General features: G+C 43.3%; 1 protein-coding gene across 1 annotated transcript in view; it reads right to left on the bottom strand.

Annotated features, from left to right (window-relative positions):
- Positions 1-846: 846 nt before the first annotated feature.
- Positions 847-16,969, bottom strand: part of SLC17A5 (solute carrier family 17 member 5) — an 80,454-nt gene continuing 64,331 nt past the window's right edge. The window contains exons 8-11 of the mRNA XM_075338436.1: positions 15,309-15,441; positions 11,692-11,839; positions 5,500-5,590; positions 847-1,388 (exon numbers count right to left, since the gene is read on the bottom strand). Of these exons, the coding sequence (XP_075194551.1) occupies positions 1,251-1,388; positions 5,500-5,590; positions 11,692-11,839; positions 15,309-15,441 (510 nt within the window). The 3' untranslated portion in view covers positions 847-1,250. The remainder of the gene's footprint in view (positions 1,389-5,499; positions 5,591-11,691; positions 11,840-15,308; positions 15,442-16,969) is intronic.

Raw genomic sequence — 16,969 nt, 5'->3', positions numbered from 1 at the left:
AATAGCATTTCAGTAGTATAAAGATCCCAATAGGAAATCTGAAAAAGAAATCAAGCTAGCAAAGTTAGTTACTGAAACACAATCGCCTGCAACATAAATATGAAAAATTTGTATAATTAAATCAATGCCCAAAAAATACAACACATTCTATTGGCCCCTCTAAAGATAACAGGATACTTCTATAGGACAGAAAAGGCTGAGGTATTAAACAGGCACTTTTCATTGGTGTTCACCAAGAAACTGACTATTCCACGTATTATTCAACAAGGCAAATATCAAAGTTTGCCAGATGTTATAACTAATTTAACACAAGAAGAAGTATACCTACGTCTGAGCAAATTAAACATTGAATGATTCCCAAGCAGCAGCTGCAAAACAAACAAGATTTTAGGGTGTATAAAAAAGAAATTAGATCTTGTGATTCCAACATAGTTTTCCCTTACTTGTATGTTATTTCCATGTACTACTGTAAAAGCCATCCCACCATGACAAGAGGTACCCGGTACTACCGTGTCTCAAGTATTAAAATCCTCCCTAGTGTCAGTGACTGCCTTTGTGCAGTAATTGCAGCAAAAAGTTGGTCCAACAAAGTATTGTATCGGAGGCAGAAGGGGTGGGGGGCTGAATGCAAGTGCATGTCACAATTTTTAGATTTATATTTTTAAATATTTAGTAAACCATGTATTATTTCCCTTACACTTTTTGCTATATCACATAAAATCTTAATAAAAAACAATTAAGTTTGAGGGTGTAAAATTCACGGGGTAAGAATACTTTTACAAGGCCCTGTAAATAAAAAATAAAAATAAAATGTTTTCCCACAGCCACATCAAACAGAATTACAAGTATGCAGCAGGTTCCCTTTATTTCTGAAATTCATTACATATCTTCAGGTAGTACAGTATTCTTTAATGATACTTCATAAGGCACTTCTTATGCACAGAAAATTACTAAACTATGGAATGATGTGCTGAAAAGCCTTAAGCCTGTACTATATTAAAATAAAATGTAAACCAAATGTGAGGTATGAGACCTCTTGTGCTGTACAGTATCAGATTCCCTTTTCCACATCTGAAATCACATTCATATGTAGTAGTGTTTCAGGACTAGCACGTAGACACTTCGAGGAGTCTACAGTTTGCTTATAGACAGATGAACGTTCTATAAGCTTTTGTCTGGGACAATGAAAAAAAAATATATATATATATATATATCAAGGCTTTTTGAGGCACGTAGCATTGAAGCAGTCATTAGCTTTCCTGTGCTTTATTAGTCCTTATGGCCCAGTCTTGAACTGTACCACTGGCAAATGCTGCAAAGAAGATGGCTCCAAAAATATTAATGGCAGCTGCGATGTAAAAGACGATTTGCCATTGTTCCACAGTGTTCTGTAAAAAAAAAAAAAACAAAAACAAGTTGACTAATATATATATATATCTATATATAGTATATTATAATGTATGGGTGTATCAACATTTCTTGGGAAGTAACAAATTAGAAAAACATGTTAACTCAATATTCCCTACAAACGGTGTTCTTATTACTTTCTAATTGTAAGCTGAAGGTCAAGGATATTTTTACCAAGTCACACAGTATATAAAACCTTTGCTCTCCACAATGCATTATAGCAAATAAATGCCTCTCTGATTATCTTCTATGGGACGGCAGATTATCTTAGATTAAGGCAGCTTTGAGCCATAAATAACCTTCAGGCTGAAGTCTTTCCTGATATCTAGCACTTTTTATTACGTACATATACTGTTATAAAAGGTACACACTTAAGGTGGTGTCACACACAGCGACGGCGACAACGACGTCGCTGCTACGTCACCATTTTCTGTGACGTTGCAGCGATGTCCCATCGCTGTCGTGGTGTGTGACATCCAGCAACGACCCGGCCTCTGCTGTGAGGTCGCCGCTCGTTGCTGAATGTCCTGCTTCATTTTTTGCTCGTCGCTCTCCCGCTGTGAAGCACACATCGCTGTGTGTGACAGCGAGGGAGCGACAAACTGAAGCGAGCAGGGAGCAGGAGCCAGCGTCCGGCAGCCTGCAGTAAGCTGTAACCACGGTAAACATCGGGTAACCAAGAAGCCCTTTCCTTGGTTACCCGATATTTACATTAGTTACTAGCACCGCCGCTCTCACGCTGCCAGTGCCGGCTCCCTGCTCCCTGCACTCTTAGCCAGGGTACACATCGGGTTAATTACCCGAAGTGTACTCCACCTACGTGAGCAGGGAGCCGGCACTGGCAGCGTGAGAGTGGCGGTGCTAGTAACTAATGTAAATATCGGGTAACCATTACCCGATATTTACCTTGGTTACCAGCGCACACGCTTAGCGCTGTCTCCCTGCACACGTAGCCGGAGTACACATCGGGTAATTAACCCAAGGTGTACCCTGGCTAGGAGAGCAGGGAGCCAGCGCTAAGCGTGTGCACTGGTAAGCAAGGTAAATATCGGGTAATGGTTACCTGATATTTACCTTAGTTACCAAGTGCAGCATGGCTTCCACAGCGACGCGTGTCATTATGATCGCTGCTGCGTCTGCTGTGTTTGACAGCTAAGCAGCGATCATAACAGCGACTTACAAGGTCGCTGTTGCGTCACAGAAAATGGTGACGTAACAGCGATGTTGTTGTCGCTGTCGCTGTGTGTGAACCCAGCTTTACAATGGCTGATCTTAAACTACATTGTTCCTAGGAAAGTTTGTTTCCCCATAATTGGTTAGTTTAACAGACTACCAAACACCTCATTAACGAGCAACACGCTCGTTCATTGCGTGAATTGATATTTAAAGGCACTCTGTCATCAGAAAAAGACTGTTCAAACCAAGAACAGGATCTTTTACATCATGGCGGGGCCAGTCATTTAAATCTACATTCCCAACTGATTATTTTCCTTCAATCTCCATCCTCCCCTCTTCCTTGATTGACGGCTCTGGCTTTATAGAGCCAAAGAGGAGTGGAGATAGAGGGAAAACAAGCAGGTGGGAAGGTGGACTTTAATGATTAGCCCCACCATGATGCACCGAGAGCCTGTACTTGGCTTGAACAGTCATTCTGGGCTGACAGAGTCCCTTTTAGGCTATGTGCGCACAGTGTGTTTTTCGCGTGCGATTTTGGGCTCAAAACTGCATGACTTTGCTTCCCCAGCAAAGTCTGAGTTTTCATTTTGCTGTCCTCACACAACTTTTTTTTTTAAGCTGATTTTGTGAGCTTTAAAAAAAAAAAAAAAAAAAAAAATGGACATGTCAATTCTTTCCTGCGTTTTTCCCCCCATACAGTGCACTGGAAAAACGCAGAAAAATGCATAGATCAAAAACGCCGCAAAACGCAGCCAAAACGCACCAAAACGCAGGCGTTTTTACCGGTGCGTTTTTGGCCTCTAAAAATGCACAAAAACGCAGCGTGCGCACATAGCTTGTCTAAAAATGATTCTTTCTCAGCATCACATTATCCTGTATAATAAGGACCTTTGCTACTGAGAACATGATGTTCTATGCGCAAAGAACAATCTTATTCATGATTGTACTGTGAGCATGGAAATACAGTTGGCCTGTCTAAACAGGCTCTCACTTGACCGCTGATCAGCTTTTATGTGGACACTCGGTGGTCATTTAACAGCCATAGGTCAGTCATTTAAATACACCCTGAGATGGCTTGTTGATCAACATGACTACTTAATAGTGCTCTATCAGACTATGAGAGTAAGGAAGTAATGTGAAACATTATTAGGGTATGTTAACACATTTTTTAGGTGGATTTTCCAGAAGATCCCCGTCAAAATCCATGCAAAAAAACCCTGTCGTGAACATACCCTATGGGGTAAAAACCCCCAAAATAAAACAAGAAAAGATTGAGGACATAAAAAGACCTTGTACTCTTAAGGTACCGTCACACATAACGAGATCGCTAGCGAGATCGCTGCTGAGTCACAGTTTCTGTGACGCAATAGAGATCCAGTTAGCGATCTTGTTATGTGTGACATCTACCAGCGATCAGGCCCCTGCTGTGAGATCTCTAGTCGTTGCAGAATGGTCCAGGCCATTTCCTTCAAAGGCGATGTCCTGCTGGGCAGGACACATCGCTGTGTTTGACACTGTGTGACAGGGTCACAGTGACTGCGGAGATCGTTATACAGGTCGCTACTGCGACCTGTATTGTTCCTGCATCGCTGGTAAGATCTGACTGTGTGACATCTCACCTGCGACCTCCCAGCGACTTACCTGCGATCCCTATCAGGTCACATCGTTTTCGGGATCGCTGGTAAGTCGTTGTGTGTGACTGGGCCTTTAAAAGGGCATCAGACAGCTGGTTTTTACTCTGTAATCTGAAAGCACCATGATGTAGACTTTATTACAATGATGTGTCAAATGCCGGGCTGTGTCAATACAATCAGTGTTTTATCAGTAGGAGATTATCACTACAGGACAAAGTGCCTGTAGTCTAAGGGGTGCTTCACACACAGCGAGCTCGCTGCCGAGATCGCTGCTGAGTCACGCTTTTTGTGACGCAGAAGTGACCTCATTAGCGATCTGGCCCCTGCTGCGAGATCGCTGTTCGTTACACACAGCCCTGGTTCGTTTTCTTCAAAGGCGCTCTCCCACTGTGACACACAGATCGCTGTGTGTGACAGCGAGAGAGCGACAAATGAAGCGAGCAGGGAGCAGGAGCCGGCGTCTGGCAGCTGCGGTAAGCTGTAACCAAGATAAACATCGGGTAACCAAGGTGGTTACCCGATATTTACCTTAGTTACCAGCCTCCGCCGCTCTCACGCTGCCTGTGCTGCCGGCTCCGGCTCTCTGCACATGTAGCTGCTGTACACATCGGGTTAATTAACCTGATGTGTACTGTAGCTAGGAGAGCAAGGAGCCAGCGCTAAGCAGTGTGCGCGGCTCCCTGCTCTCTGCACATGTAGCTGCATTACACATCGGGTTAATTAACCCGATGTGTACTGCAGCTAGGAGAGCAAGGAGCCAGCGCTCAGTGTGCGCGGCTCCCTGCTCCCTGCACACACAGCTAAGTGGTGTGCGCTGGTAACTAATGTAAACATCGGGTAACCATACCCGATGTTTACCTTAGTTACCAGTGTCCGCAGCTTCCAGATGCCGGCTCCGTGCAAGCGCAGCATCGCTTGCACATCGCTGCTGGCTGGGGGCTGGTCACTGGTCGCTGGTGAGATCTGCCTGTTTGACAGCTCACCAGCGACCATGTAGCGATGCAGCAGCGATCCTGACCAGGTCAGATCGCTGGTCGGATCGCTGCTGCATCGCTAAAGTGTGAAGGTACCCTTACTACACTCCCCAAGCACTGTTTACCAGTTAGTTGTCTATATACATTTTATGACTAAATCTACTAATCAGGGGTGTGGTCAGAGGTATAAACAGCTCAACATCTGTGCTGCAGAGAAAACTAATTCCATCACCAGTGACAGTCCATTGTAAACGAATGAAAGTAGACTGTAAATGTAATCCATTTTAAATAGTCTCTAATATACTTACGTCATGAGTCAATGCTTTTGCAATAACTGGCCCAACCATCCCAGGAATTGTAGCAAATGTGTTCGTGATTCCAAGTAAAAGGCCGGCAAAACTGTAAATCAAGAAAGGACAAGTCAATATGACAGCAGATATCTGAATTCAACAGCAAACTTAAATTAAAAAAAAAAATAAAAAATTGTGTTTTTATTGTGTTAAGAAATCAAAGTTTATTTACTCTTTTTTTGTAGAAACAATGTAGGGTGGTAAATTAAGCGGACCATACACCAACTATACCCGAGTGTTCAGCGAAATGCTCCCTTCTCCCGTCTCGTCATGCTCATTAATGTTGAAGTATTAGTTTTTTGAGGGTAGAGTGGAGCAAGCCACTGCCAGACAGTTTTAGAGATTGCTTATCTCCCGAAGAAGAAAAGGATAGGGCGTTTGAATTCAATAAGCTCAATTCATAGTTTGTTAGGGGAGAGTTGTGAGGCTCCCCTATTAACATTGGGGGCTTAGATGATCCCCAATATCGGCAGGGTTGGTAATCTAATGTATATGGAGGTCTTACGATTACTATTACAGTATATCATTGTTACAGTGACAATTTTGCTGAAAATATTGTCATCTTGCCTCATTAATCCACACTTTCTAAAAGAAAAAACAAATCAGAGCTCTGCTGCACTAGTTGGTAGCTATGAGAAACAAAGAAAGTCTTCTGTGTAGACAGTTTTGATACATCTGTCCTATTACTATCAGATTTATGCCATCCTGACATGGAACTTAGTTGTATGTCCTAAGTAGGGCGAAGTTTTTGAAACTAAACTGGCACCACATATGGCAGATGCCGGCTTTGTATGCAGCTGTCATCTGCCTGTGACAGTAGTGACCAGAGCTAGCGCCAATCGCTGCTGCTCAACCAATTAGAAACCGGTATCAATTAATGACCGACATTTAAATGGCTTGGCTGCTGGTGCATATATGAACTGGCTCTCATTACCCCCATGTGACGTGATTGCAGGGGGCTGATGAGTTGACATGGCAGGCAGGAGCAGTCACTGCTATATTGGTCCCCCTAGAAAGAAAACCTGTGGCCTCATGTGAAATCCAATTGTCTTGGATCTTCAAGCCCTCAAACAGGCCCATCGATGGAAGAAAAGTTCTATTTTGCCACTAACATTAATGAGTCATTTTTACCTCATACTGAATGCCGTAAAAACAAAATAAAAAAACCAATGGCGGAATTGTGCTGTTTTCACTATTCTACTACAATTGAAATATTATTATTAAAGCTATGTCCTAAATCATGAAGGGATGATCACCACTGGCTGCTGCGGTGAGCCGATGGTGATAACCGCCCATATCTGTTGATTTGTATAGCAGACATGTGTGGCTCGCAAGACGCAGGTAGATCTGCGATTCACCCGCACCTGTTAACCCCTTAAATTGCGCTGTCAAAATGTGAAAGCATAATTTAAATGCCCATAGCCTCTCCCTGCCGCCATCGGAGGCCCCGTGAAGTGATCATGTGGAGCCGATGGATGTCATGGTAACGAAGGGTTATGTGATGACTCCTATTGCTATCATGACGTAGTTCATAGTTCCTGTTACATCCGACACAGCAGCCGCTGTAACAGGAACAGAGAATTTCTCCTGATCAGAGCGATCGCAGCAGTCAGAAGCCAAGGAGAGACATCTCTTACCTCTCCCTGGAGATCAGGTTTTCTGGAAAGTGATCACGGGGGCCCGATTACTGCCATAGTAACCCTGGGTCATCACCATGACACCCAGGCTTAGGGAACTACGGATCACCACAGAGACCAGGGCACCTACGTTACTGGACTTCCCTTCAACAAGGTCCTGCACAAAAGACAGTGAGGCATAGGTGCAGGAAACCCTGGTGACTTCAGAAGATGAATCGCGTTCATGCCAGTGGATCTGTAGGAAACCCCGCTGACTCACCGGCATGAACGCAATTCACCTTGTGACGTCACTCAGGTTACCAGCGGTCACAGGTGAACGTCCAGCTGTGACCGTCACTAACCTGATTGACGTCAACGTTGATCGCGACTAACTCTTTCTGCAGTTACAGTGTTTGCTCAAGTTCCATGATTGCGCGCTGTAATTTCAGGTGTAGCAGATCTGAATCGTCGTGGGACTGGAGTTGGTGTGTTGGAGTTCATAAAGTGGTGAAAGAGGGCATTTCTTTTATTTCAAATATAGTATTTTTCTGGTGTTTATGTTTATTTACTTTCACTCACAGAGTAGTGATGGGGGGTGTCAGAGACACCTGCCATCACTAATCTAAAGCTTAGTGATAGCTGTGGGCTGTTATTAACCTCTTATTACCCCAATTGCCATCGCCCCAGGGCAATCGGGAAGCGCCGGGCTTGTCACATCTAATGGATGTGATAATCCCGGGCAGCTGCAGGTTGCTATTCTTAGCCTGGGGGGTCCCAATAACCATGGGACTCCTCAGGCTGAGAATACCAGCCCCCAGCTGTTGGGCTTTATCATGGCTGTTCACAGCCACATGCGGTTCCTCTTATTTTCATACGCAGCCAAGATAAGCGCATGGCTGGGGGCTGCAGCCTGTAGCTGGCTTTATCTGTGTTGGTATTACTATGGGGGGGACCCTACGCCAATTGTTTTATTTAATTATTTTATACCACGACATAGACCCAGAGACAGCGCCTATGATTCCAACCAATCAACAGACGCTGTTTGGGGGTGGGGTCTAACTGCAGCCAATCAGATATACCGGTGGGCGGGGAAAGTAGTGAATATTCATTAGAGATTTTTATGCGAAGAAATTGGCTAAAAGGAAGGGACCGCTTGGTGTGGAACGGGTGATAACTGTCGTAATGTAATAATGTGTTTCTGGATGTAGATTTTCTGAAGACTTCCCGTATCAATTCACCATTTGTTAGCATTAGCTTCACGTTCAGAAATTTTAGTGTGGAGCCTCCGAATACGCTAGTGAATTTCATATTGTAATTATTTGATTCATTCAAAAATTTAACAAAATTGTAAAAATCAGTCTTGGACCCGTCCCACACCAAGATGATGTCATCCACATATCTCAGATACTTTTTAATATGTCTTAAGACACTTCGTCAGCACCCTTTAAAAGAAGGCGGTTAGCTGACGTCACTAATTCGGACCTGTGGAAGAACCTGTTTCAGTGCGAAACGGCCGTCGTCCGGCGTACCTGCACTCCCCTCTCATGCTGTAACTTTTCTTACAATTGCACATTAAAACACTGCAAATACTCCCCCGTGAAGTGCCGCCTTTTCCTGCTTTAGGCCCTGTGCGCACTTGCCGGTTTTTGCCGCGGATTTCCTGCGGTTTTGCTGCATGTTTCGCTGCAGAAAATGTTCATAACATCTCTGCAGTGATTCACCAGCAAAACCTATGGGAAAAAAAAATGCTGTATGCACTATGCGGATTGCATGTCAATTCTTTTCCGCACATTGCTGCGGGATTTCTCTCCATTGACTGCAATGTAATCGTGAAATCCCGCAGGGAATAACGCAGGCAGCAAATTCTGTGCGGTTCATTGCATTTCCTGCGTTATTCCCTCCGGTATTTTGCAGTTTACCTGCATTAATGTACATCGCTGCCTGCGGTTTGCAGGGAAGTGATGTCATTATGACAGGAAGAGGAAGCGGAGCAGAGAGTAAACACACACATCACAGACATAGAATACACACACATCACACTCACACACAGACACATAGAATACACATAGAAATCAAACGAAAATATAGAAAAAAACCCACGTGGCCTCCACTGTATATTTACCGCCCAGCCGAGGTAAGCACACAGCGGCGGTCCGGTATTCTCTAATGTCCCCCGCCTCCCTCCCACCTCCCGCAGCCTAGAATATCAGCTGCAGCTGCCCCGGGACTGTCGCATCCATTATGCGGCAGTCCCAGAGTGTCCCCGGCTCTTCTAGATGCCGTGATGCAGTGGCGATCCAGGTAATAAGGAGTTAATGGCGGCGGATCGCGGCCATTAAGTCCAGGCTTGATCATGGCAGCGTCTATGAGACAGCTGACATGATCAACCCGTAAGTAAAGTGAATAAACACACACCGAAAAATCCTTTAATTAACCCCCCCCGAAACAAAGCTCCAACGTAATCCACGTCCTGCGATGCTTGCATCCAGCCGCGACTGACACTGACACTGCTGAATGCAGCCTCGCAGCGAGACAGCACAGGTAACCACAGGGCATTTCCCACGGCCGGTAATGTGAACTCACTACCGACCGTGAGAAATGCAGCGATCTATCTATCTATCTATCCCTCTATCTATCCCTCTATCTATTCTTCTGTCTGTCTATTTATTTATTTATCTACTATCTCAGAAGGAATTTTTTTTTTTTCAATGTGCTTTATTGCATTGAATGCAATAAAACACATGTACCAACCCACACGCGGCAAAACCGCGGCAATACCGCGAACAATACCACGGCAAACCGCATGGGGTTTTCGGGTGCGGTTTTCCGCGGTTGCGGTAATCTTTCAATGCCTGCGGAACTTTCTTGAGAAAATTCCATTTTCCAGTGCGCACAAAGCCTTAATGGATTTACCATATAGTGAACACTGTGAGTAAAATATCTCAAAAACAAAATCGTGCTATCGCACTTTATTTGCAATTTTCCCGCACCTGTTTTTTTTTTTTTTTTGCCATTTTCCAGTACACTATATGGTAAAACCTATGGTTTAATTTAAAAGTACAACTCGTCCCGCAAAAAACAATCCCTCATATGGCAAGATTGATGAAAAATGAAAAAAAAGTTACGGCTCTCAAAAGGAGGGCAAAAGACAAAAACGAAAAGTCGCACGGTCATGAAGGGGTTAAGGAATATGGCTTCTTTCTTGCTCAAAATTACAGTGAAAGTGGTTTCCAAACCCCATCCTTTTTCCAGGCTTTTCTTATTGTTTTGCTACATTAGTCAAAATAATTGATAATACGGATTCGGTCAGTAGAGGTGGCAGCAGCTCATGGACAGCACTGCCTACAGAACACAATAATGAAAAGTAAATTAAAGTTTAGTTGCTTCTTATTGGGTCAAATTTAAATAGGTTGCCCACTACTTTTTAAGTGATGACCAATCCTTAGGATAAACCTTTAGAATCTGATCATTAATGGTGCAACACCCGGTACCTGGCCGATCAGCTATTACCAGCTCTGGCCAGAAGATACCGGATGTTGCCGGAACACAGCAGCTCCATCAAAACCGTGGCTGAGTATAATAGATCCCATCCCTATTCACTCGAATAGAGGTGGATCTGTAGTACCTGGTTGTGGACACTATAGAAATAATGGAGCTGCCACAATCTGGCAGCATCTGGGAGCTTCCTGCTGCCAGTAACAGCTGATCAATAGGCTTGTCGCGTGTTGTACGCCAACCAACCAATTCGGTATGGATTTCTTACCCTGAAGATAGACCATCAATAAAACAAAATGCAGTGGCCAACCTCTTTAATCTCAGACAGTGCAAACAAAATATTGGCAGTCTGAAAATGAGCCAGGTATGATAGTGGTGCATGCAGTTCATAAATCTGACATATCTTCACACTACCTTTACACAATCTATTAGTTAGCTTACTTGCTGCCAGGAATTTCTGTCGTAATTTTGGTACTGTTTACGGTGTTTATATGAATCCAATTTTACACCAATTGACACCCCTTTCAGGAAGCCCATACGCTATACGAACAAGGCACAGAAAACCTACAAAACCTAATACAAAATGGTGCAAGCCAAGAATGCCCTTTTTTGTTGAAAATTACAACAGAATTCTGGTATTTTTTATTCACGCGCACACAATATATAGGTTTGTTTTTTTACATATATTTATACTGTAACACCTTAAATAGAAGATTGGTCACATAGGAACCTGCTACTGCGTTATCCAAAACAGGAGAAAGGTGAAGAGTGGACTCAGCACCGAAAAGTCAGCAATATTAAAATTTCAAACGTTTATTGGATATTTAAAATTACAAAAGAATCCAAAAATGGGAGAACACGCATAAGGGCACCTTACGCGTTTCGGACAATAAGTAAAACCAAGTCCTTAATCATAGGTTATCCAAAACATTCCTAATATCTGTCATGAATACTGTGCAGACCCATTTACAAATCACAACATAGGAAAGAAAATATATTGTTTGTTTTAATATGCAAGATTCCTAGTTATGATACTTACGATGGTGCAATGTCTAAGTGATTAATATTGTATCCAGACATGCTGAACCCTCCAAGTGTGGTCGATAGCGCAAGAAATACAACAGCTAATGTATAATCACAACCAGTGTAACCGGCCGCCAACAGAAATACCGCAGGACCAATCATTCCTACAAATGAAGACATTGTGTTAGTCAGGGTCACGAGCAAACGCAGATCAAATCTAGGAATGGCAAAAAAACAGTTTCTAAGATCGATGTGCCACGCAGCACAACCTTGACAGTAGCAGTTGTCACTAGCCTGGTCTGTTTACCCTGTCACTAATATGGCAGCTCCTGTTATAGGAAATAAAAATTAATAGAAAATAATGATAATGAGTAAAAATTACGGCTGATGTGAAACATGTAAGCAAAGAAATTATGTTATGGATGTGCCTCCTCTTTCCCCTTTGGAAAAATATATTTTACTATTGTGTGTTCACAGTAGCGAGACCAAGTCGAATGATTATCTGATGATCACAGATTAAAAAATGCTGCATCCAATGCACATATACCGCTCACATCAGCAACCTGAAAGGCAGAAATGCTAATATACTGTGGGTGTTAGGCTCTTCCCCTCTGTAGCAGGACCTGTTGTGTAGCCATTATTTTAGAATGGGCAATTAATAACCACCATAACAAGATGTACTAGTAGAAAATTAAGCTTAAAAGGGAATTTGTCAACAGATTTTTGCCACTTAATCTGGGACAGCATAATGTAGGCACAGAGATCCTGATTCCAGAAGTGTGTCACTTACTGGGCTACTTAATGTAGTTTTGATATAATCACTGTTTAATCAGCAGTAAATTATCATTAGAGGACTACTTGGTGTGCTGCCAGGTAGTCTAGCTCTAGCATATTCGTGAGCTCTGTAAAACTGCTAGATCTGCAGCAGAGTAAACATAGATTATCAGAATGACAGCAAACAGCTCAGTAAGTGACATCACTGGAATCAGGGTCTCTGCCTCTACATTATTCTGCTCTCAGATGGGGGCGCAAACCTGTTGATAGATTCCCTTTAAAAGGTAGTAAAATGTTACTTATGTTGCTGATATTTTAATAAATACAAATATTGTAATAAATCATTCGCATCAGTCCTTGGCTCGGCGGGACTAAATCCTACTACAAATACTTACAAGTTAATTTCATAAAAAGCTATTAAAATAGAAAAGTCCAAAGGAAACTCCTACAGTAGGGATAAATGCCACATGTAGGGATTTCCTTAGGCTGCTTTCAGACTTCCGTTGTTTTGCATCAGTCACAATCCGTTTTGTGACGGATGCGTTGGAGATTGTGGTACAATTGATGGGGCGGATTCGTTAAAAAAAACTGATCCGTTGTAGCAGTTTGTACCTGGCAGAATCCAGTTGTGGCCACGAGTAACCTGAATGACGTCATCGCTGACAGCGCGACTCACTTCAGTTGCTCCGTGGAGCTCACAGCTAGTGGTCATGCTCTATGGCCGCTCCTGTCAGCTTCCAATTTAGCACAGCTGAAAGTGTCGTGGGACCTCGTATGGATAACGTCAGACCTGGAGGGGTATTAGGGGATTAATAAAGTGGTGAAAGAGGGTGTTTTTTTGTCTTTTAATTCAAATAAAGGATTTTTGTCTTTTAATTCAAATAAAGGATTTTTCGGTGTTTGTGTTTATTTACTTTCACTACAGTTTAGTGATGGGGGGGTGTTTCATGGACACCTGCCATCACTAAACTAGGACTTAGTGGCAGCTATGGGCTGCCATTAACTCCTTATTACCCCGATTGCCACCGCACCAGACAATTCGGGATGAGCCGGGTAGAGTCCAGAGACTGTCACATCTAATGGATGCGGCAATTCCGGGCGGCTGCTGGCTTATATTTTTAGGCTGGGAAGCTCCCCATAAAGTGGGGCTCCCCATCCTGAGAATACCAGTCCTCAGCAATGTAGCTTTACCTTGGCTGGTATCAAAATTGGGGGGGAGCACACGCCTTTTTCTTTTTAATTATTTATTTATTGTACTGCACGATATAGACCCACCCACTGGCGGTTGAGCTTGGTTGCAGTGAGAGCTGTCACTCAGAGTGGGGGAGCGTGACTGCAACCAATCATAGGTGCCGGTGGAAACAGTGAATACAAGTTGGAATAATGAGCGGCCGGCATTTCGAAAAGCAGGAGAAGCCGCCGGAGCAGAGTGACAGCTGTGCAGCGCCATACCGGTAATCGGTGAGTATGAGAGAGGGGGTGAGAGGGAGAGACCGACAGACCGGCAGAAAGAGAGAGAGACCGACAGACAGAGAGATTGTCTAACCAGAAAGGAATTTACACATCTGAGCATGCTCTGTTGCTAAAAGATGGAACAGTCGCCGGAATCCGACATTTGATGGATTGGATGGATTCAGGCGCCCATAGGCTTCCATTATTACCAACGATGGATGCCGATGGAATCCTGTGCACTGCGTTTTTTCGACGCTACAAAAAACATTACATTCTTTGTTGCTTCCGCCCGGCAGTCAGTCATTCCATGACTGATCAGTGGCATAGCGGATGCAACACAGGGCAATCAGTCACAATCCGTCATTAATACAAGTCTATGGGGAAAAAACGGAATCCTGAAAAATATTTTGCAGGATACCGTATTTCCTCAAGGAGACGGATTGTTACTAATGCAAAACAACGGAAGTGTGAAAGCAGCCTTAGAGCAAGGGGGGGGGACTGCAGTGCTCAGACGGAAGCTGCGTCTTCCTAGCTGCCGTCCTTTTAAATCCCCATGTGCGCTCGAGAACGCAGCGTTTACTACACTAAAGGATTAGGTCCTCATGCTGGCCAGTGCCAGTATGCTGAGGCCGTACCTTGTGGGTGGTGTTTGCGCGCAATGTGCTTCCATCCCACAGAAGAATAGGAGCACTAGCTCCACTGTCTCCAGTGCTGTACATGCCCCCCAGTGCTGTGTGCCCAATGATGTATATGCCTCGATTTCCTGTAATGTATATGCCCCCAGTGCCTCCTGTAAGGGATATGCCCCTCAGCACCTCCTATGAGGTATATGCCCCAGCGTCTCCTGTGAGGTATAGACGTTCCAGCATATCCTGTGATGTATTTATACCCCCAGCGTCTCATGTGATGTATATATGCCCCCAGCCCCTCCTGTGATCTATGTGCCCCAAGCATATCCCATGTAATGTATATACTGCAGCCCCCATGTCTCCTGTGATCCATATACAGGATTCCCAGTGCCTCCTATGTGATGTGTATGACTGACAAAACGTAACACAAAAAATTGACTGCACTCCAGACCGAGACAAACCTGGAAAAGCAGCTGTGAGAAGTAACATGATCAATATCACCTAACATCACAGCTGCACCAAGAAGAAGCAGCTCCAGCCACCACAGTAGGGGTGAAATAATTCTTTGCTCAAATAAAGTTGGGTAATTTTCAAGTTGATTATTTTGGAAGAAGATTGGCAGAAACTTCCAAATGGCCCTTGGCAGAAAAAAAAAGGTTCTCCATCTTTGCCTTAGAAGATGACACTCTCGAGTTCTGTTGCTGCATGATTAATGCTGAACAATCACTATACAACATACATAATCCTTACTTTACCTGAACAATTGCACAAAACTTACCCAGAGTGTTGAATATTTTGCGGACAACAACAGTTGAGAAATTCAGCCTTTCCCTCATGAGATCTGCAACATGGCCAGTAAGGATCATACAAAGCCAACATCCAAAATAAGGAATAGCGGAGAGAAAACCATTCTGGCAGTAAAAAAATAAGAAAGCACAATTAATTAAACTAAATGTATCTTAATCCAAAAGCATCAGAGCATGGCAACAGAACTGTACTTTACAAAATACATTTGTTTGACAATTGTGCTGTTTTAGGCTAGTTTCACACATCTGTCTTTTCGCTGGATTGGCGGATCCGGCGCACTCCAGTACAGTGTATACAGTACAGTGGCAGCGCGACAAGCTCCGGTCACATGCTGTCATGTGACCGGAGCATATGACTGAAACTTGCCGCAATGCCATTGTACTGTATCACACTGTACTGGATTGCGCCGGATCCACCAATTCCGCGAAAAGACAGATGTGTGAAACTAGCCTTTGATGGTTGGGGAAACTATGAAAGACAGCAGACCAAGAGTACCAAACTATGTAGAAGCCACAACATATGTAATTGTAAAAGCCAAATATGTTAGGTACAGTTCCTTTACCTCCATAAGAATAAGGCCTATTTTGGACTTTAGGATGTCAGTTTTCTAATTTGAATCTGTTATTTTCTGTGATAAAAACTATGTAATGCTTTTACTTGCCCAAGTGATCCAAGATAGTTTTTCATTATGTATACAGTGTTTAGGTGGAAAAAAACAAATACAATTTTATAATTGTCCTGTTCTAAGATGGATAACAATTCCTCTCAAATAAAAGAGATTGTTTGGTGAGAATAAGTTAGCACGTTACTGATGGGGGCCCAATACTGGGATCCAACCTGATCGGAAGAAAGAAGAACTTTTATCGCCCAACAGGGTACTTATCTCTGTTACAAAATGGAGCAGCAATGGGCTCAACCGCTCCATCGGGCTACCATAGAAAGCCCAGCACAGCGGTAACAGCCCCATAGAGAATGAATAGAACAGTGATCAATAGGCGCACTGCCATACCATTCTAACGTGGATAAAAATGCCCCATTGTGCCAATCTGTACAGGGTCCCAGCAGTCACACCCACACTGATCAGAGTAATCACCCACCCAAAAATAAATGAGAAAAGGGTTTTCCAGTGATAACAAGTTAAATAAGATTTTTCTTTTTTTTGTTTGTTTTTTTTGGCATTACTTTTTTTGTTAAAGGACATGAGAAAGATTAAGAATTAAAGTTTTTTCAATATGTTTTTTTTTTCAAGACATAAGAGAAGAAAATGCACTCTGACACAATTTGTTAAGCAATTCTCCAAATATAACAATGTTTTTGCGTACTACTCTTTGGGCAGACTACAGGCCTCAGGTGGGAAGTGGCTACATTTACATTGAAAGAACAGATTTTTGCATGCCATGTCTCATTTGCAGAAGCCCTGAGGGACTGCACCAAAATGAACCCTTTTCACATCTCAAAATGGTACTAGAGAGGGTTGTTAAATCATCTTAATAGGAAACATTGCAATGTGCTTATAAACACAAGCAAATTTTAAATTTACTCGCAATTAAAAATCCTCTGTTCTGACGAGTGGAGAGCTTTTCCATTTTAATAATGGTTATTGCTTGTGGTCTAGGTTACCGTCCACTGCTG

Source organism: Anomaloglossus baeobatrachus, chromosome 3 (genome assembly GCF_048569485.1).
Source record: "Anomaloglossus baeobatrachus isolate aAnoBae1 chromosome 3, aAnoBae1.hap1, whole genome shotgun sequence".
NCBI lineage: Eukaryota > Metazoa > Chordata > Amphibia > Anura > Aromobatidae > Anomaloglossus > Anomaloglossus baeobatrachus.
Note: the sequence above shows the minus strand (reverse complement) of the source record. Positions and strands in the feature narration are given on the sequence as shown.